This window comes from Schistocerca americana, chromosome 2 (assembly GCF_021461395.2).
Source record: "Schistocerca americana isolate TAMUIC-IGC-003095 chromosome 2, iqSchAmer2.1, whole genome shotgun sequence".
Taxonomy (NCBI): domain Eukaryota; kingdom Metazoa; phylum Arthropoda; class Insecta; order Orthoptera; family Acrididae; genus Schistocerca; species Schistocerca americana.
In genome coordinates, this window is record NC_060120.1 from 251,353,656 (window position 1) to 251,376,116 (window position 22,461).

Below are 22,461 nucleotides of genomic sequence, written 5' to 3' on the forward strand. Positions count from 1 at the left end.
AGATTTATATTAAATAAAGTACAGAATCATAGAGTTAAAATGTATTGCCATAAAAACATAGTGCAAGATAATATGACCACAACTAGTGATAACTAGATTGTTGAATGGAATTACAAACTATTCCAAATTGCTTATGTACCAATAGAATCATCTTTCCTAGAAATATGTGTTGAAACCATGATACCAGTAAAACTGTAGCAGACATTTAAAGTACATACATTTCTTATTAAAATATCTTGTGCACCTGGAACCGAGAGACAAAGCAAGATCATACAACTATGCTCGCTGGCATATTGAATCCAAACACATCTGTTTCAATGTCATTTCGTAAATCATCTACATGCTAGTGTGGAAAAATTGTAGATGCAAGACATTTTATTCTTTCAGTAAACCAGTGTTTATATTATGTACAAGCTGTTGTAATATATTTACTTGCAGATGCTGACCATTAGATGTATTGATACTGTGCGGTTTTCATGATGTTAATATCAACTTTTTACACTAAGAAATTTACATTATGAAAAATGTTGTAACATAGTTTGATGTTTCGAAACATTAGGAATATAATGGAAGACCAAGTTACCAAAAGAAATGTGTACAGCCAACTGTATGGAAAATATTCTCATATTAGGAGCAACTGTCGTGGACCCATATAAGCATTCACCCAAAGCTACATTTACGTGTTCCTGGGAGATTTAGGGATGTTTCACCTTATAACTTGGGGAGCCAGTCAGCCCATGAACAACTTCCAAAAAAGAGTGCTTGGGTTTCCCTTGTTTGCAATACTTGTTGTGTGGCCATGGTGCACAAAATTCCTAATGGGAAAAAATGCACAGTCCCAGAAAATGCATTCCAGGAGGCTTTGCAAAAATTGAGAAAATGTTGGGCGTGTTGTATGCCTCTGGAGGGGACTACTTTCAAGGGACAGAGTGGAAAATGTACTACAGTGAGTGCTAATGATAAGGCAGATTAACCAAGACAGTATTAGATTTTGTTGTTGGTATCAGTGGAGATTCGAAATCTGAGAAGTCCAGAGAGGATAGCAGGCTAGCCAGAGATAAGAGTAAACACATCATATACAGTCCAAGGAGAAGCATATGGAGGGAAAAGTGAAAAGAGAGGAGGGAAATATATGTAACTAATGTATATGCTAGGCACTGAAGTCTTGACTGACATGTTGTGCATTATGCTCTACAAATAAATAGCCTGCAATAGGATACTTCATGGTGTTGTCTTCCAGAAAGTACAGACGTGGTACATAGTAACGTTTGTGAAATGCATCATTCTTGTTATATTGAAGATCAATGTGATGATTCTGTTTCCTGTATTACAATGCTTATCATGCTGCAACACTTGGTCAGAATATGGCTGTAGATTGCAGCTGAAACCAGCAATATAAGTAAAACATGTGATAGTTCCCAAGTTAACACATTAGCCTTTTGTAGAGCATACTGTAGAAGACAACAGCCAGGACTTCAGTACCTCTCTCTCTCTCTCTCTCTCTCTCTCTCTCTCTCTCTCTCTCTCCCTCCCTCCCTCTCCCCCTCCCCCCCCCACCTCCCTCTCCCCCCCACCTCCCTCCACCTCCCTCCCTCCCTCCCTCCCTCCCTCCCTCCCATTCCTGTTCCTCAAAACTTGGCAGGTGGGAACTTAGGGAACTTACTGTACAACATGTGCTTCAAAAAATGCAGCCATACTCTGACAAACGTAGTGAAGCTCATAGCTGAGGGCACTTCCCATTGTGTCATATATTAGGGTTCCTTCCCATTCCATTCAGATAAGGAACACATGAACAACTGCTTAAATGGCTTCATAATAACTGTAATCTCATCTTCACAATCGCAGTGGAAGTGATAAGTTGGAGGCTGCAGTCTATTCCTGGAATCCTCACTTAATGTTGGTTCTTGAACCACTGTAAGTAGCCTTTCATGGTGCAGTTGATGCCCATTGTCAAGTGCCTGCGAGCTCGTGCTTCACAGCACTGTCTCAGCCTTCTCACATGAGTTAAACAAGCCTGTCATCATATGTGCTGCCATTCTTTGTATACATTGTGGTTTGTAAGCAGTTTCCTTTGTACACTGACTGCATTTTCGCAGTATCCTACCAATGAACTGAGTCTGCCACCTACTTTACCTACTGTCAAGCTTATGTTATCACTTGATGTTATGTCCTTCGATATTATTATGCCAGGGGGCTTGTATTAGTTGAGTGATTCCAGTTGTGACTTATTAACATTGCAGTCAAAATACGTTCCATTTTTGCATTCCATGAAGTGCCTGCTTTTACATTTGTGGACATGTAACAAGTTGCCATCACTTTGAAATCTTATGTAGATCGGTCTGTATAGATGATTGCAGCATCTGTAAAAAAAAGTATGAGGTTACTATTGATATTGTTGTTAATATACAACATGGACAGCAAAGAACCCACCCCACTTCTCTGGGGTACACCTTAAGTTAATTCTACATTTGTAAATGCCTATTCATCAAAAATTATATGCTGCATTCTCACAGCACAGAAATCCTCAATAGTTTGGTACCCCTCACGTAATTAACAGTCTCGTTAATAAACATTAGCTGTGATCCATGGCTTTCAGGAAGTCATGTGAAAAAAGTGAGCGTCTTGTTTCACGACATGTCTGGAATCAGTGGTGGTTGACGTGGAAGCGTCATTCTATTCAAGGTATGTCAATACTAGAGGCAGGAAAAATCAGTTAACTGTGTGACTGAATTTTTGTGTTATCTTTTACCAGTGTTGGTGGTGTTTCTTCCAATGTTTGTATTATTTTTCTGCCAGTTTCTTTGTTATTTTTTACCAATTTCTTTGTTATTTTTTACCAGTTTCTTTGTTATTTTTCACCTGTTTGTGTTATTTTTCGCCAATTTGTGTTTCTTTTTGCCAGTTTGTGTTAGTTTTAACCACTTTTGTAATGTTTCTGCCAATTTGTGTTTTTTTTTCTCCTGGTACTATTCTTTCATGGTGTCTTTGAAGCTCTGCATGTTTGTTAGTTTCATTTTTCTATGTGTCCTTTGTCATTACAGTGAAAATGAAAATACATCTTATAAATTTAATTATATTTACGTTGCAAATCACATTACTTCCTGGGCAACCTCGTATATTTAGTCAGTGAACGCATGTACTGTGAGACTAGCTAATGCTGTCAATTGCTTAAACAGCTGCATGCAAGAGGTACATTTGTGGATCCCATTCCTTAATTCTAATGCTTTCTTATGCACAATGAGTACTTTAGTGTAAATGAGGACTACCCCAAAATATCATCCTGTAGGACATTATCAGGTGAAATATGTCAGTATACTGATTTCTACACCCACATAGTAAAGATTGCTGTAATTACATGGTATTATACACACAGGCTGAGATTTGTTGCTATATGGGTCCACAGCCTTCATGTAATTTTTAAACATTGTTGTATACGTGGTGGGGGAGATTGTTGGATTCTCTTTACGAGAACAGTGCACAGGAGGTCAAGCAGTCAGGACCTGTAAGCTGGCATCCAGGGCAGCTGTTAAATGACAGAACAGGAAATTAGGTAAAATAAAGAAAATATATTTCAGTGTACGGTATACAAGGCACCTAGGGTCAAAAGTTACAACTTTTAGGCCAGTCTAGGAGGTCGAACACTCAATAAGTAGACAGTGGAAGGGGAGGTAGTTCATGTTAACATGTTGGTGGCTGGTCATGGAATGCAGAGCCAGAGGCTCTGCCTTATAAGAAAGACGTCTCTTCTGCTTGAGGTCTGGATCATGAGAGAGCAAAGCAACTGTGTTCTGCACTGCAGAGTCCACACACGCCATTGGCTAAAACCTATGGCATGAACTTGCTAGCAGTTTCAGCAGAGGGCTCAAGGCTTCTATTGTCAGCAGCTGTAACTGAACAGAACTGCCTCGGTTCTGAAAGGCAGGCAGCTTGTGTCACATAGGCACAGTGGAAGTTGTTCTGTGAGATAACTTGTAAAAAACCTGTGAAACAGTTCTTTTTAAACCAATTCCCTAAAATATTCCTTGACTGGCTGGTAGCATGTACAATCATCTGTGCAAATTTCCAGCATGCTGTAATTATTGTAGGTTAGGAACTTCAGTTAATCAGTACAACAGAAAACCAAGCAAAATTGCAAATTTCACTTTTTTTATTCACTCAGTGACTAGTTTCGGTCCAGTGTCCATTTTCAAATCATAGTAACTGATAATCAGATACGGTATTTCCAAAAATGTGCAAACAAACAGCTATAGTGCTTACAGTTTTAACATGGTTTTTAATTTTGAGAAATAACCATTTTTGGCTATCTTTTCTGATGATTTGAAAATGGGGTCACCACATGAAACTAGTCATTAAGTGAATAAAAAAGTGAAATTTGGTGATTTGGTTGGTTTTTGTTGTACTGATTGTTGTTTTTGCTTACAGCTGTCAAATAATTTATTTTTTATTTATTGCAATTGCAATTTTGAGTATTACTACACATCATCAGGCAGAAGTCACAAATACAAGTACTCACGCAGCTATACGTACAGCTGCTAGTCCAAACATCAAGTGAATAAAAACAATGTACAAGCCATAAGATACACAAATAATCACAAAACCATAAAAATATCATGACAGTAATATATTTCTTATGTTCGTGTGGTCCCGCTTGATAGTTGTGTACCAAGTGTCATATTGGTAGGGGGAGGGGGAGGACAAGTAGAGAAGAGGAAGGGACAATGTTGGTACACTGGCGGGGAAGGAGACATGCAGGTGGAGGACAGAACAAGTGAAGTTGGAGGCCAAGGGGTTACTGCTATGAACGCTATGTCACAGGGAGAGTTAAAACCTTTACAATTCAGAATAGATGATATCTGCGGGAAGAATCCATAATTCGCTCCACCAACACCAGCTATTCTGAATTGCAAAATTTGGAACAATCCTGGGTTTCTCTGGATTCTTCCCGCAAACACCGGGTGTTGAGAGCTCTCCCTGCAACATATCCTTCATTCCTATACCCACCCTCACTTCAGCCTTCACGAATGCATATCCTCCAACTGCCTATCCCCTCTCTTCCCACGCTCCCACTCCAGCACTGGACATGCCTTCCGTCTCGTAAGTGCACCTACATAATCCTTACCCTTCTCTGCTTCTGTCCTCCCAACCTGCCCCTTCCCCCTTTTCAAGCACAGTCTCCTGATGCTACGCCTAGCAGGTCACCATCCATCCTGTCCCCACCACATCACTGCACACTCCCACAGGCAGCAGTATCACCTCGCCCCACTCCTGTCCTGCTACCTCTCCCGACCCCACTTCTTTTCTGTACCCCCGTGTAAAGATCACCATTCACATCAGACACTGTTGCAGTCAGGCCATAGTGCCAGGTGATGACAGCCGCCATGTGTGTGTTTTTTCTTTTCGTTTTGTCTATGTCTGATGAAGTACTTAGTCCAACATCAAACAATGGAAAATCCAAGATGGAATGTTACAATATTATGAAAAGGAAAGTTGCTACTCACAATGTAGCGGAGGTGCTGAGTTGGTTAGTCCAATAGGTAATAATATTTAGCTGTCCTTTTTCATCGTGCCTATCTGGTCACACTCAGTGCATCCTCTATGTGGTGACTAGCAATCCATCCTTCTCATATGGTCATTATTTCATCCCAGATTTTCCATTATTCAAAGCAATGGACATGTGTTCAAATCTACTTGTTGCATTCAAGCCTAGAACTTTCTCTCCCCAATTCTGTTCAGTACCACCTCATTAGTTAACATGGTTTACCCATCTGATCTTCATACTGGGAGACTTCAATGCCCATCATGTTTTGGGAACTCGACCTCTACTTGCCCTCGGGGTCGACTTTTGGAAAGCCTCTTGATGCCTCACAAGCTTTGCATCCTAAACACAGGTACTCACACTCACTTCTTTACTGCTACTTTGTCGTTCTCAGCCATTGGCCTCTCTTTCTCCAGCCCTCACAGACTCTGTTCAGTGGGAGGTCATTGACGACCTCCATTCCAGTGACCACTTTCCACTCTGCATTCACCTACTTGATGGAGCACTACATGAAGAGAAGCTACTGACATGGCTGGTCAGCAGGGCTAACTGGTCGCTGTTCAGCCAGCTAGCTGTGTTAGAACATTGCAACAGTGTCCAGGAATAGGTGGACCATATCACACAAGTGATCCATCGTACCACTGACTTACCCATCCCAAAGGCCTCAGGTCATCTTCCGAGGCAACCTGTGCTTTGGTGGATAGGTGAGTGCCATTCAGCCATTCGGAACAGGCGTGCAGCTCTTTGACAATTTAAAAGCCACCCTACGGCAGACGACCTTATAGCCTTTAGAGTCATGAGAACAAATGCTTGGCGTGTGCTTAAGGAGAGCAAGAAAAGATCATAGTAAGTATTCCTGGACTCCATCAACCATTCCACTTGTTCTACAGGTATGGGAAGCCATCAGGAGGATTTCTGGTGAGCGCAGTCGTTCACCAATAGCTGCAGAGTTGACACGAGGCTGTCTTCAGACAGCCACTGGAGACATCGCTCAGATGGTGGTGGAGAACTTTGCACATACTTTTGAAAATGCCAGCCAGGCTCCGGCGTTTCGTCGCTAGTGTGGAACTTGAGAGAGGAGAAAATTGAACTTTGGTTCCATGATTCCGAAACTTAACAACTACCCTTTCTCCCTGTGGGAGCTGGAATCAGCCCTGTCTGAGACTTGTGAATCTATTCCTGGTCATGACCAGATCTGGCACTGCATGCTTAGATGTTTGCCAGCAGTGTCGAAAGAAATCCTCCTGGAAAGTTATAAATCTTATATAGCAGACAGGTAACTTCCCCAACTTGTGGGGAGAGGCAATTTAGATACCTCTCCTCAAACCAGTAGAGGACCACACATGTCCCAGTAGTTCTCGGAGTGTCACCTTAACGAGCTGTGTAGGAAAGAACCTGGAGTGAATGGTTAACTATCATCTGACCTGGCTGTTAGAGACCAGGCAACTCCTTAACCGCTCTCAGTGTGAATTCCGAAGGTTGTGGTCCACTGTCGATAACCTGGCCCTGCTAGAGGCAGCTATTCAGCAGGTTTTTCTACGTAGACATCACTGCGTTGGAATGTTATTCGTGTATGATCCTACTTGGCGACACTGTATTTTTGCTCAACTGCGTCAATGGAACTTTTGTGGCCACCTCCCCATCTTCATCCAGTCTTTTCCTGTCTGCGCTGTTTTATGACCCACATGGGTAACTCATTGTCAGTTTGTTTTGAGCAGGTGTCCCTGAGGGTAGTGTTTCAAGTGCTACCCTCTTTGCCATAGCCATCAGCAGTATCACATCTACTGTAGGGTGTCCAGTACAGTGCTCCTTATTCATGCACAGTTTTGCTGCTTTCTGTTCCCTCTCCAGTGTTGCATCAGCATGGTGTCAGTTGCAGCTTACAGTGCGGATGTTAGAGGAGTGGACTGCAAAGACAGGTTTTCAGTTTTCTGCAGATAAGTGTGTGTGTGTGTGTGTGTGTGTGTGTGTGTGTGTGTGTGTGTTCATTTTAATCATTCACATCATATTTTTAATTTACCTGCCTTGCATATGAGGGATACCATCCTAAATTTCAGTGCAATTTTTGGGCCTCATTTTTGACTTCAAATTGTCACAGTTGCCACATCTGAGAGACCCGAAAGCCAGAACCGTGAGGGCACTGAATACCTTAAAGTGCCTTAGCCACAGGTCTTGGGGAGCAGACAGGGGCGTCTCCTCCAGTTTTATAGGGCTTTTGTGCGTTTATGGTGGACTAAGGGTGCTACACAGTGTATGGATCAGAGAGGCCTTCCTATTTGAAGTTCATTGATGGTGTCCAGTATGAGGGACTCGGGCTGGCTACAGGTGCTTATAGGACCAGTCCCATGCCCAGTCTCTGTGCGGAAGCCGGGAAACCGCCACTTACCATCTGGTGACAGCTCCTCCTGGTGCGTCAGGCGTGTAAGTTTCTCGCAGCTGCGACTTCACCTGCACACCATACTGTTGCTCATCCGCCTCTGGACTGTCTTATATCAAACTGTCGATGAGCCACAATGCTGTTTGGGTTCCATGTGCAACATGTAATGAAGTCCCTCAGTGCGGAGCCAGTACAGCTCCAGACCCAGGGTTTTAACCGCCTGCTGCCCTGATTACTGGAGAGGCTCAGAGTGATTTTAGATTTGTTGGGGTACAAGAGAGATTGCAGTCCTGCTTCCGTTTTTAATGCAACATATTCTGGCATGTTATCTGAGCACCCCAACTATGTAGCTGTTTTTACAGATGGGTCGAATAGGGGATTCTGCTGGTTGCTCTGTTGTTTTCCTGGATCGTTTCCTCAAGTCCGACTCCCTCAAGCATTTACTGTCCTTTATGCATAATTGTCTGCGATCTTGCGGGCACTGTAGCTGATGAGACATTCTTCCGGTGCTAAATTGCATGTGTGTTCCGATTCTCTAAGTGTGCCCTTCACTCGTTGAAAGTTTGTACCCAGCAGATAAAATAGTTAATACCATTTAGGATACCCTCCTCCACTACAACAACTGAGGAAGGAGGTGGCTTTCTGCTGGGTACCAGGGCACATCAGGATTGCTGAGAATGAAAGGGCAGTTCTAGCAGTCAAGGAGGCATGTCTTGATCTGCAGATGTTTCAGTGTGCTATCCCCCTGCATGCTATAATCTCAATGTTGATCTCATAGAGTCTTGGGTCAGTGGGAGGATGAGTGGCTGGCAGTAAACAACAATAAGCTCTGTTTAGGAACGCCCACAACACGGATGTGGTGTACTTCCTTCCAGTCCCGTAGAAGGCTGCAGCTGCAACTCCAACAGTATAATAAAAACAATGGTAGTACCTTAATGTACAGACTTCACACTTTGTGTTCATACATTGTGACTTCATTAACTTCACATGGCTACATAGAACAGATGTTTCTGTACTTGCCATTGCTTTCAGAGCTAATTTTATACGGTGTTTCTATTTTTCACTGTAGTCATAATTACCATGGCTGTTTACTGGATCTTTTAATTTTACACACACCCTAAAATTATAGCCCTCTTTAATTTTCTCAGTGTTTGAAAATTTCCTTTTTACCATTACACTTTATTTATTTTAAACTAATGAAATGGTTTTGGCTGTTGAAATAAAAAATATTACTCTCTCCTGTTTCAGAATAGCCGCATTGCACCAGATGAGGAACTGGATGAGACGAAGGGTCGTTCTGCCATAGAGATCGAGGAAATCAGAAAGGAAAGGGAAGCAAAGGCTCAGGCAACTATACTGGAAATCATAGGCGACATACCTGATGTTGATGTTGCCCCTCCTGAAAATGTACTTTTTGTGTGCAAGCTAAATCCTGTGACCACAGATGATGACCTTGAAATCATTTTCAGCCGATTTGGAAAAATTAAAAGGTAGTTACTAATATCGTGCAGTTAGTTGATCTACACAGTTTGCTGTTCCTTACATTTTTTTGTTAAAAGTTCACAATATTGTAAACCTAGGCAGTGTTGTTCTAGATTTCATTCAGTCATAACCACTATACAAGCTTTTTAAACATGAGATAGCTGCATAAAGTTGTGTATAAATATTTTAAGTTCTGTGTCCCAGGTACACTGTTTGCTACCATAAACCCGTGCATGATATCAGTATGTTCCAAAAAGCTGCATGCAAAACTGCCATTTTTCAGGGACTAATATATGGGGGTTCTATTGATAACAGAGATAAGGGGTAAAATGTTTTGGCGTAGCAACCATTCGTACACCTGTCACAGGAATGAGCACTATCCTACAGTACAGAATCAAAATTTCGACATTACACACTTCCTCCAGCTCAGGAAAATTGAGCAAATCAGTTGGCTTCATTTGCATTAGGTGTGGTCTAGGTTGGACCTTAGGCAGTTTATAAAAGCACCATTTATTCATGGGTGTTACTGAGAACCCCCCTCAAAAGAGAGAGAGAGAGAGAGAGAGAGAGAACAGTTTTTCGGGTATGAAAAGTACCAACTGTGGGGATGGCAACTTCTATAATTTCTGTTTATGACATATCATTGAAATTTTTAATTGGTGTTAAGATGCCATTGTCACAGAGCTGAATAGCTCTGCGGTCTAGTGGTTATGATACTACACTGTTGCATGGAGGGTCGTGAGTTCAAAACTCATCTGGACTGTACAGTTTTAATTTCTGTATGCGGTCCGAGTACACTCTCGAAGTATCCACAAATGTCAAGAATCATTGTACTGGAATGTTCTGTAGCTCTATATATACTGTATGTGTTCCGGCTGGAGGCAGATTACTCCTTGCTCTTTCATGTGCAAGTACTGAAAAACCTTCGGTAAGTGAAGTTAGTGTTCGTCATTCATCTAATTACACCTTCTTCTACGTGACATTATTCTGATGGAGGTGCTGGGTATTGGAAATTGTGATAGCGAACATTATCGACGACACAATGGCTCCCATTAGGGCACGACAGAGCCGCCGTTTACGTGGCGAGAAACCTGAGTTCGAGCCATATTCAACAGATCGCAATCTATCGGAGACAGAAGAAGAAGAGGGCGTTACGATGACAGCAACTGTGTGCCACCAACTGAGACATCTTTCCGGGTTCTCTGGTGACAATGGCCAAGATCCAAACAAGTGGCTGAAGGTATATGAGCGGCATATAGCCAAATTAACAAATGGGATGACACCGTGTGTTTGGCTAACGTATTTTTCTACTTGGAGGGCACTGCCAAGCAATCGTATGAGGACGAGGAGAAGTTCACAAGCTGGGAAGTATTCCAGGCGGAACTGCGCAAGTATTTCGGCGACACACGACAGAAGTGCAAGGCTGAAGATAAATTAAAGTGCAGGGCACAGTGCCCAGGTGAAATTACAGCATCCTACATTCAAAAAGTCTTGGAGATGGCTCCTAGAATGAAGGAGGAAGATAAGGTTGCACGTCTCATGAAGGGTGTTGCTGAGGACATGTATCAAGCCCTACTCCTGAAGAAGGTTTTGTCAGCAGACGACTTCATAAAATGGTGTCAGTATATTGAGGCAGTGTATCAAAAAAGAATTACATGCAAGAAGTTTTAATGGCTTCCAAACGTCGTATCGATGTCTGTAATGGAGGAAGAAACTAATTTCACAAGTGTTTGTCAGATAGTGAGAAAGGAAGTTTAGAAGGCACTTGGATTACACAGTGACCAAAAAAACTTCAAGAGGTCGTAAGGGAGGAAGTGGGACAGAAATTGAACCCAATCTCTCATCTTTCATTTCCCTCTAAAACGGTGAAAATTCGAGACCCAGGCAGAGTTCGTTCCTACAATGCCGCATGAGGAACCTGTTTGGGCACCAAGGAAGACTGACCTCTGGAGGACCCAGGATAACCAGCCAGTATGTTTCCACTGCAGATGACCAGGACATGTGGTGCGCTGTTGTCGAGAAAGGCGGCAGATATTTGATGACGCCCACACCATAAGACAGCAGACTGATCTTAGCCAACTCCAACTCCAGGTCAACAAAGGTGAACAAGAATATGTGGGTGCAGGATGGCGTAGTTCACCATCGCCGCAAGCTAGCCACTGGAGAGGACGCTCCCCAACATGCCAATCACCTAGCTGCCGCAACCTGGAAAACTAAAGGGTGCGACTTTCCTTGGAGTGAGGCCACCGAAGAGAAAAAACACTACAAAAATGATAGGAAACTACATCGATGGGTGGCCGACCAACCCAAGCTCTTGTGGACTCTGGAGCATCATATTCAGTCATTTCGTAGAAGTACCATTGCCAGTTGCAGAAAACAGTATTCCTCGACAACAAAACATCTCTGCTGAAGGTGGCTAATGGTAAATATGTAAAACCTACAGGAAGATGTACCATTCGTGTGGGTGTAAGTGGCCATACACAGCCCTTAGAATTCATCATCTTACAATAATGTAGTCATGACGTCATTCTCGGATGGGACTTTTTGAAATCCTCTCGGGCAATTATAGATTGTGGTCGCTCGAAGTTTATGCTAGACAAGATGAGATACAGTGGATAGGAAGATGCACATCTGAGTGTGTGGAGACTGTGTGTGCTGGATGAAGTGATCATTCCTGCAGTCAGCGCTAGAAAGGTAACTGCCACGTGTCATGCCATGCATCAACCCATGGATCTTGTAGTGGAATGTAAGAGAAGCATAGCACTGAAGAATAACTTGGTCATTCCCGGCCTCTGTCATCTCATTTAAAAATGGATTCAGTGAATTGTGGATAGTTAACTGTCGCCGAGAAAGCAGATCCTTCCAAGATGCATGTGCATAGCAAACACTGAGCCATTAATTGAAGAACAGCTGAGCATCATAGAAACCTCCCATGCTGAGTCTGTGGGCGAAATTAGTGCTACCACTACGAGACAGGATCTAGCTCGACTATCACCAGATCTCACTAAGGAACAACAGAAGAAGCTACTTACCATTCTTCAAGAGTTCTCTGAATGTTTCAATCCACAGGTGGAGAGCAAATTAGACAAATCAACGGTGAAGCACCGAATTAGCACTGGAGGCCATCAACCAATAAGCCAGAGAGTATACCGTGTGTCGGCAACAGAGCATTGAATAATTCACAACAAGGTAGAGAAAATGATGTAGAATGACATCATGCATCCTTCGCAGAGCCCATGGTCGTTACCAGTGGTCCTTGTCAGGAAGAAGGATGGCAGTTGGCGCTTTTGTGTTGATTACAGGAAGCTTAATAAGATAACTAAAAGGTCGGTTACCCTCTTTCACGAATTGATGATAAACTAAATTGTCTGAAGGGGGCTAAGTTTTTCTCAACTGTGGAGATGTACTTGGGATACTGGTAAATCGAAGTAGATGATACTGATCGTGAGAAAACTGGATTAATCACCCCTGAGGACCTGTATGAGTTAAGGTAATGATGTTTGGTTTGTGTAATGCAGCAGCAACTTTTGAACTGATGATGGATAATCTTCTAAGACATCTGAAGTGGACGATGTGTCTTTGTTATTTAGATGACATTACAGTGTTCTCAGAGACATTTGATGAACATATAAAAAGGCTTAGGGCCGTTCTTAAGTGTCTCCAACAAGGCGGACTGAAGCTCAACCCAAGAAAGTGTCTCTTTGGAGCATAAGAAATCAAAATACTTGGACATCTTGCGTCAAATGAAGGTGTGTGGCCAGATACAGAAAAGGTGAGATCTCTAAAGGAATTTCCAAATGAAGATGTGTGGCCAGATACAGAAAAGGTGAGATCTCTAATGGAATTTCCTACTCCTAAAAGTATTAGAGATGTGAGAAGCTTCCTCGGATTATGTTCTTATTACCATCGTTTTATCAAAAACTTTTTTACCAAAGCCAGGCCTCTCCAAGAGTTGTTAAAAGCTGATGCTAAATTTATCTGGGGTGGTGCTCAACAAGATTCTTTCAATGTCGTGCGAAAAGCTCTGACAACTGACCCTGTACTTGGTCTTTATGATGAGAGAGCACCTACTATACAGAACCACACACAGATGTTGTTGCTGTACTGGTGCAAATTTCGGTTGTAAAAGAGAAGGTTATAGCTTATGCTTGTAGGAAACTTACAAAAGCCAAGAGAAACTATTCAGCTACAGAAAGAGAATGTCTTGCTGTGATCTGGCCTATGTGCAGATTTCAACAGTATCTCTGTGGAAGGCCATTCACAGTTGTTGCAGACCATCATTCACTTTGTTGGTTGACAGGTCTTAAGGATCCAACAGGACAACTCACCAGGTGGGCACTATGTCTTCAAGAGCATGACATTACCATAGTGTACAAAAGTGGAAGAACACACCAAGATACCGACTGTCTCTCAAGAAACCCTGTGTGAAGACAGTGACTGTCTCACTGCACTCCAGTACCTCTCTGCTGAGCGGAAGAAGGGTGCCAAGAAATTTCAAATTATGCTTGCCTTAAATCAGTCAGAGGATGTGAAAGGACAATTTAGGGTAGTTAATGGATTACTTTGCAAGAAAAACTTTGATCCTTTTGGAAAGAGGTGGCAACCAGTGATTCCTAAACACGTGCGCCTAGATGTTCTACAGAAATTCCATGGCACACCTGAGGCCGGATATTTAGGATCTATTAAGATACACAATAGAATCCGCAAGAGAATTTTCTGGCCAGGTGTATTTAGGAGTGTCTGTCACTGTGTGTCGCACTGTCAAGAATGCCATAGGAGATAGGCAGTTGCTCAGATGCTACCTGGCCAACTCATACCAATTCCACCAGCCGAAACGCCATTCCTGTGTGTTGGGATCGACCTCCTCAGACAATTTCCGATGTCAGCTAGTGGCAATAGATAGATTATTGTTTGCACTGATTATCTGACACACGATGCCATTACAAAAGCCGTGAAAACAGCCGAAGCATCCGAGGTAGCCAAATTCATCATGGAAGACAGTGTATTAAAACACGGTGCCCCAAGGTCGTTAATTACGGATCAAGGGAAAGTTTTCAGTCGAATCTTGTGACAGAGATAAACTGTTGGTGCAACATTACTCATCACATGACGACTGCCTACCATCCACAAACTAACAGTCTTACTGATTGCCTTAATAAGACCTTGGCCGACATGCTATCAATGTTTGTCAATGTTGAGCAGAGCAACTGGGATGAAGTGCTATCTTTCGTGACATTTGCCTACAACATTACCAAAGAAGACACCACAGGATTTACGCCATTTTTCCTGGTGCTTTGGCGTGAGGCGACTATGACGATGGACACTGTGTTTCCGTTACATCCTGATGACATGGACGACTACATCGGCCAGGTGTTAACCAGAGCTGAGGAAGCTCTGCAGTTAACTTGACTCTGATCGTCGAAGGTATGACGCGAGCCACCGCCCTGTTGTCTACCAGCCTGGTGACCTCGTCTGGATCTTCACTCCTGTTCAGAAGGTTGGTCCCTCTGAATAGCTCCTCAGGTGCTACTTTGGACCTTATAAGGTTGTAAGACAGTTGTCTGATGTTACTTATGAAGTTGAAGATTTCAACCCCGACTGAGACGAAAGATCAGAGATACGGTTCATGTCCTCCGAATGAAGCCCTATAAGGATCCTGCAGCCTAGGATAAATTCAAAGGTCCAGTGACAGGCAACAAGCGGAAAGGTGACGAAGAGCATAGCGGCAGAAGAAGTTCGAAGAAGATCACTGCCAGGGCGAGAATCAGTCATCAGGAGTCAGAGTATGCAGGACCGATGACTCGTTCCCATACCAGGAAGACGTAACACCGAGACGCTGTTCTCTTAATGAGGGAGCAATGTTGCAGAAGAAGCTGAGTAACACCGTGGTGTAATGGTTACTATACTAAACTGTTGCATGGAGGATCGTGAGCTCAAAACTCATTGTACTGGAATGTTCTGTAGCTGTATGTATACTGTATGTTTTCTGGCCGGAGGCAGTTCGCTTCATGCTCTTGTATGTGCAAGTGCTGAATAAACCTTCGTTATGTGAAGCTAGTGTTCATCATTCATCTAATTACACCTTCTTCTACGTGACAATATTTTTATGCAACTTAGAAACTTTTTTTAATGTCGTTATCAGTTAGCTTGATCCACAGATTCAGATTTACTTTAATGCACGTAAGGTATGCATGTAATATCTGGTGTGAGGCGTAAATGTTGTTTTAACTGACTTTGTGAACTCATGGCAAGGGTTCTAGGGTCATCGAGGGATTCTGAGGTCACAAAACTATGGTTTTAGTCACCATTTTTCACCAATAGAGCGTTATGGCAAGCTGTCTGTGTATAGTGGGCACTTCACATCTGTAAGAATATGCCCTAAGTGGTACTGCAATGGTAAATGCCTGCTAAAAACATGCCTGAAAAACACTTAAATTCCTGCAAAAAATTTTGTAAAACTGGAAAGACTGCAAATCCAGTAAAATATGCCTAACAACATTTTTACTCTTTTAATATGAGCAAAAGTATCCAGAAAAAAAGTAAAACAAACCATTTTGTGTTAATCTTGTATTCTACGTAATTATTTGTTTTTTGTATGCGTCAAAGTATGTAAATGTGTCAAAATATATAAATAATTAATGGAAAATCTCATATAAGATGTGAAACAAATACTAACAAAGAGATAGAGGGGCTGGCCAGTACTTACCTCAGCTCAGTACAGCCGATAGATACACATAAAACAGAACTGAAAATTTACATTCCTAGCTTTCGGAACTTTGTTCCTTCATCAGGGAGGAGAGAGGGGAAAAAAGGGAAGAAGGGAAAGTGGATTCAGTTACTCACAACCCAGGTTATGAAGCAACAGGGAAAGGTAAACAGGGAGGGTAGCAAGGATGGAGGCATGGTTGTCAGCTGACAACCATGCCTCCATCCTTGCTACCCTCCCTGTTTACCTTTCCCTGTTGCTTCATAACCTGGGTTGTGAGTAACTGAATCCACTTTCCCTTCTTCCCTTTTTTCCCCTCTCTCCTCCCTGATGAAGGAACAAAGTTCCGAAAGCTAGGAATGTAAATTTTCAGTTCTGTTTTATGTGTATCTATCGGCTGTACTGAGCTGAGGTAAGTACTGGCCAGCCCCTCTATCTCTTTGTTAGTATTTGTTTCACAAAATATATAAATAAACTGACAAAACTTAATTGACCTGTAGTATTCGTCTTATATAAGCAGCACACTGTACTGTAGCAAGAAAAGAAGGGAACCAGCAAAAAAAATTCCCCTGTCAGACCACAAAAAAGGCAAATACGTTCCTCTTTTAAAGACTGACAGAACAGTGGGAAACCTGTTGCCTTGATCCTCATTCCCCCTTCCTCACCAAAAGTTTTGGAATGAAATTCCCCCTTCCTCACCAAAAGTTTTGGAATGAAACATACTTCCACTTTTTTGTTATGAAAGAGATTAACAGAGAGACAGTGACTGTGGAAGAGAGAGCAGAAAGTGTCAGTGGGAGAGAAAGTCAAAGGAGGTAGCGATGGTGTGAGAGAGAAAGTGACAGTGAAAGAGAAAGAGAGATGAAGACTACCGTGTTTACTCGAATCCAAGCCGCACTTTTTTTCCGGTTTTTGTAATCCAAAAAAACGCCTGCGGCTTAGAATCGAGTGCAAAGAAAGTGGAAGTTCTGAAAAACGTTGGTGCGTGCCGCCACAACTTCCTTCTGCCGTCGAATATGTGTAGCGCTACACAGGCATGCTTTTTAGGCACAAAGATAAATACTGGCACCAAATCCTCTGCGTCAGTAAATAAATTACAAAAAAAGGTGGAAGACGAGCTTTTTATCTCCGCCTCGAGTTTCGACCACTGCATTTTCATACATTATCCAACGAAGTAAATACAAATTCCGTATTGTTCATCTTCGAATGTAGCAGCATTTCAATGTACTACGAAAATCCGATTGGCAAGACTGTTTGGGATGTTTGTCAATATGGCCAACTCTACATTCTGAATTTTTTCCTACCTGTGAGAAGAGATGGTTGCTAATAGGAGCTTCTATGAATTGTGAATCACATGCAGTACTCTCTTCACCATAAGAATAATACGAATATAAACATTTAGCCATGTATTGTTTCGTGTTTGCTGCTATCTCATTTAAATCCTGTCTGCCTAATAAACTACGAAACTAAGAGTGAGACAACAGCAAACGCGGAAGAATATACATATCATGTCAAGCTTATATTCGTATTATTCTTATGCCTAATAGTGATACAGTCAGAAATGAAGCACAGCAATTGACTAGATTTTTAAATCTAAGATGACTCTAATTTCTGTGCAGAATGTAATGTACTAAAGAGGCGCCTGCAAAGATTTTCAAACGGAGAAAAATTTTCGCTAACTCTCGTTCAGAACATCTTCTATCATGCGCAGTAGTAATAGTAGTAGTAGTAGTAGTAGTAGTAGTTTATTCATCCAGAGACAATGTACATTGCATGGATTATTTGGTTCTTGTTGATCATTATCAAAGAAAGCAGCAGTGTAAGTAACAACAAATAGCAATCTCTTGCCATTGTTTCGCTAATGAGACGATTCCTCTCTTTTTTTTTTAATTGTAAGCGGCGTTAGTGCGCACAAAAGCGAGCGGCGACAGGCCGTAAACACGCACTATCTGAATGCGACAAACAATGCATGACACAGTACAGTAATGCATTTTCAGCTTAGAGTGACGTAAACACCTATAACAAAGAAAACGGCGCTTATCAGATCAAAGAAAAATAAGCAATCAATTCAAACCAGACGAAGCACGTGAAAAAGGAAGGGTACCCGTATAAATACGGACGGAGCGCCTGACGCATAGCAATGGCTACCTGCTAAAGCTTAACAGCTAAGGTTACGACTCGAACCAAACTACTGTAGCTGTATCGGCATTCATTCGATCTAAATTGTGTCTCATATTACAATGGACCAACTTTGTTTCGATTTGAAGACGCGACCTAAAACTTTTCTCTCCCCTTGAATTTCGAGTTTCAAATTTCAGGTGCGGCTTAGATTCGGGAAATTTTTTTTTCCTTGATTTTGAGTCTCATTTTTCTGGTGCGGCTTAGATTCGAGTAAATACGGTATAGCAGTGGGAGGCAAAGAGAGGGGAGATATTGAAATTCAGTTTAGTGAGAGATAGTGGCAATAGAAGAGAAAGAGAGACGGGTGGAGACAGGAGCAGTTTGAGCAAAAGAACGAGGAGGCAGTGGAAATGAAAAACATAGTTGGGTGGAGCCCCTACATAGGCTTCAGGGGTTCTGGTACCTCCCAAACTGGCAAACTTTAACATGTAGGTATAGGGGAAGGCACATTTTAGACCGAAATTTTAAACACTTGGTTATAGGGGAAATACTCTTGTCAGATCCTCCATAACTTTTGAGCTACCTTGGTATCGTGAAGATAGTGTTAGTGGGTAGAAAGACAAAAGTAGACATGCCAGGAGGAGGAAACAGTGAGAGAGAGAGAGAGAGAGAGAGAGAGAGAGAGAGAACAGCAGTGAGAGGCAGATGCCAAGTATGAAGACTCAGCTACCAAGCGAGACTGGGTAAGAGGATGTAGAATGTTCTGCATTTACACGTCAAAGACAATATTTAGTTTAGTTCTTTAATAGCTGACAAATTTTAGAATAATAATGGCAAAAAAAGAGAGCGAGATGAGTTATTGAACAATTTCTTCCTCTTTAGCTTCCAAAATTTCCTGCTCACTCATCAAACATGATGTGTTTGTAGCAGAATTACAGCAAACTGTGACACCTAACAAGTAAATGCACAAAATTAAACATCACTGTGATTGCATATAGGCTCAGCCATTCACAACAGCAGCTGATGTTTCTTTTGAAATAATTCTAGGAATTGACAACAGAAGGCAGTTGTTATGTAAAATGAGTCTTGTTTTCAAGCAATAGGTGACTCACATGTTAGAATATCGTGGTCCGAGCTGTATGTGGGTATGGTCTTATGAACACATCGATGTGTCTCCAAAGTGATGAAAGAACACAAATATGCTCGTGTGCAAATATTTTTGGTGAAGTACACCCACCTTGTTAGAGTTTTTTAAAGAAGAACATATTCACCTTTTCATGCTCTGATGGGAGCATTTTTCCACTGGTGAAATAATCCTGATGACATAGTTTGTTCACACAGCTGTTGTAAAAGATGACCCAAAAAGCAGCATTTCTCTTCAGTTTTTGCTTTCCTTTTTTACATTAATATTTTACAAATGTGTTACAAACTCATGATTTATTTTTGCATTAGTAATATTGACCGTGATCATAGTCACAGATGAAATTATTTTTTATAGCAGCATCATGATTGTAGTGTTAATATATGAAAAGTCACTTCAAAATATGCTGTCTATGTCATTCGGTTTCATAACAGTACACCACACACTGTAACAAGTGGAAACGGAGGAACTCCATCTGTTTAATGCAATATTTAATATTTTTTGCTAGGAAGTAATTTGTTTATGTATTTTTCATTTTCAGCTGTGAGGTAATACGTGATAAAGTGACTGGAGACTCTCTGCAGTATGCATTTGTAGAATTTGAAGACCGGAAATCATGTGAGGATGCATATTTTAAAATGGACAATGTTTTGATTGATGATCGAAGGATACATGTTGACTTCAGCCAGAGTGTGGCAAAGCTAAGATGGAAGGGTAAAGGTGAGTATTGTTTGAAGAAATTAAATACACACACACACACACACACACACACAGTGGAGAGGGGGAGGGGGGCATACAAAATCTGAGCATCTGCTATGCCACACATGTTGTGTGGATTGTCCCACCCAATACTAGTTTCCTTAAACTTGCCCTCTGACACATCCTCCCTCTGTTAAAACATTCTCCTCTCTTTTTCCATTATATTTTTATTTATTATGTTTCACTCAAGTATTTTCTTTATTGCTTTCACTTTAGATCTTCATTCACTCCTTCCCCTCTGTGTTCTTTTTTTCCAATCTCCTTTTTCTCCCCATTCTTAATTGCACTATTCATTCCACTTTCTCTTAATACACCTTTAGTTCTTCCTCTGGCATATTCTCTGGACTGAAGCTAATACAGTGCTCATCAATACACTATCTTGTCCCCCCTATTCTCCCTGATTCCTCCCCCTTTATCTTTGTCTGATCTAGTCCTCACTGCAGGACACTCCCTCTGATCCTGGGATCTGAGTGAGCTGCCCATCCTTCTTAATCTTCGCCAACCTTTCCCTTTTTCCTCACCAAGGAAGGAACTAATTGTTCCAAATGCTAGGATAGTGTTATGTCCTTTTAATATGTGTGTATTGTTAGTAAAGAAGATTTTCCTTCATGAAGGTATGTATTGGCCAGTAATTTGTCATTTCATTGTTTCCTTGAGTGGATTTTCCTTTCTCTGTGTGTGTGTGTGTGTGTGTGTGTGTGTGTGTATATATATATATATATAAACAGAGATGTAGTGACTTACCAAATGAAAGTGCTGGCAGGTCGACAGGCACACAAACATACACACAAAATTTAAGCTTTCGCAACAAACTGTTGCCTCATCAGGAAAGAGGGAAGGAGAGGGAAAGACGAAAGGATGTGGGTTTTAAGGGAGAGGGTAAGGAGTCACTCCAATCCCGGGAGCGGAAAGACTTACCTTAGGGGGGGAAAAAAGGACGGGTATACACTCGCGCACACACACATATCCATCCACACATATACAGACACAAGCAGACATCATATCCTTTGTTTGGGTTCAACTATTCCTTTCTTTCCCTTATGATATCATAAGGACAGCCTTTCTCTTCACCAGCAATGATAAATGAAAGGGATGCTTTGTGTTGTTCATGAGCCAATTGATGATGAGTAAGCAGAGATGCACATATGACCCCCTGCTGATTTTTGTAGATTTTGGCTTACAGCATGCAGTACCCATACACCCGATCTTTGAACCTGCCCCATTGCATGCGAATGTTGCACGATGGTGGAATGGAGTACACTGATGTAGATCATTCCGCAGTAATGAGTTTAAACGATCTTTATCAAACCTCGAAGGTCTACCTGAACGTGGATAGTCTCTAATGTCGAAACAATCCTCCTTAATTCTTCCTATGAATATTGACTTGTCTTTTTCTTTTCTGGTAACTGTGATATTTAGAAGCTTTTTTGTGAAGCTGTACTGGGAACATTGAGCAAATTTAGGAATTCTGTTGGGAAGTTTATGCCTTCACCTAGGCTATCATTGTATCAATTGATTTAAATATTTTTTTTTATTCCTGTGGTGTGTGCTGATTCTTTTTTCGTGTCATTTTTCTGTTGCTAAAATGGTTTACATATTCATCCATTCTATGTTTATGTAGTTTATCTGTGTAAGCAAATACACTTTTTCAATTAATATGATGGCCATTGAAGAAATAATTTTATTTTTTACAGTTGTTGATAAATATAAGATAACATCGTTTTAGGTGCTTCAAATTTTATGTTTTTCTGCATGTGTGCAAAGTTTTGAACAATCCTGACAGATGGAAGAGCTGCAGCAAACCATGAATGTTGTCTGTGTAAGACACTCATTACAAGCAAACCAATATAATGGAACTCTAGGTTGTGTATGAAGAACTGTGGTGAATATCCGTAAACGTTTCTGTACCGTGTATGGCAATTATGCAGTTGACAAGAGGACTATTGAGTAATAGTTAAAGAGAATTGAGACATAAGGAAGTGTAGAAACAGTTGCATCCATAATTAACCACATTCAGTATGTTTTTTCACAGCCACTGCTGGCGACATGACTATTGTGTGGATGCCGTTATTTGAGCTGACTGACTCATTACAACTCATTTGGCTCTACAGCCGAGTGAGTGAACAATTATTGAGACACTCGTATATTCAAAGGTGTGCTCAAGATATGATGTTCTGTTTCCCAGAACTATCAGAGAAGTATAAGACCAATGGAGAGACCTTTGTAACATATAGTTACAGGTGACAAAACATGGGTGCACCACTTTGAGCCTTTACCAATAGGGGATACATGCTCTTTTGCATACCGTAAGTCCATAGAACATAGGAGGCTGTGTAGAA

The 22,461-nt window shown here is 41.5% G+C and overlaps 1 protein-coding gene across 2 annotated transcripts in view; it reads left to right on the plus strand.

Annotated features, from left to right (window-relative positions):
- The window catches only part of LOC124592508 (zinc finger CCCH domain-containing protein 13), an 82,912-nt gene that overhangs the window by 43,273 nt on the left and 17,178 nt on the right, over positions 1-22,461 (plus strand). For both annotated transcript variants that reach the window (XM_047131842.1, XM_047131843.1), the window contains 2 exons: positions 9,162-9,403; positions 19,905-20,083. In XM_047131842.1, the coding sequence (XP_046987798.1) occupies positions 9,162-9,403; positions 19,905-20,083 (421 nt within the window). The remainder of the gene's footprint in view (positions 1-9,161; positions 9,404-19,904; positions 20,084-22,461) is intronic.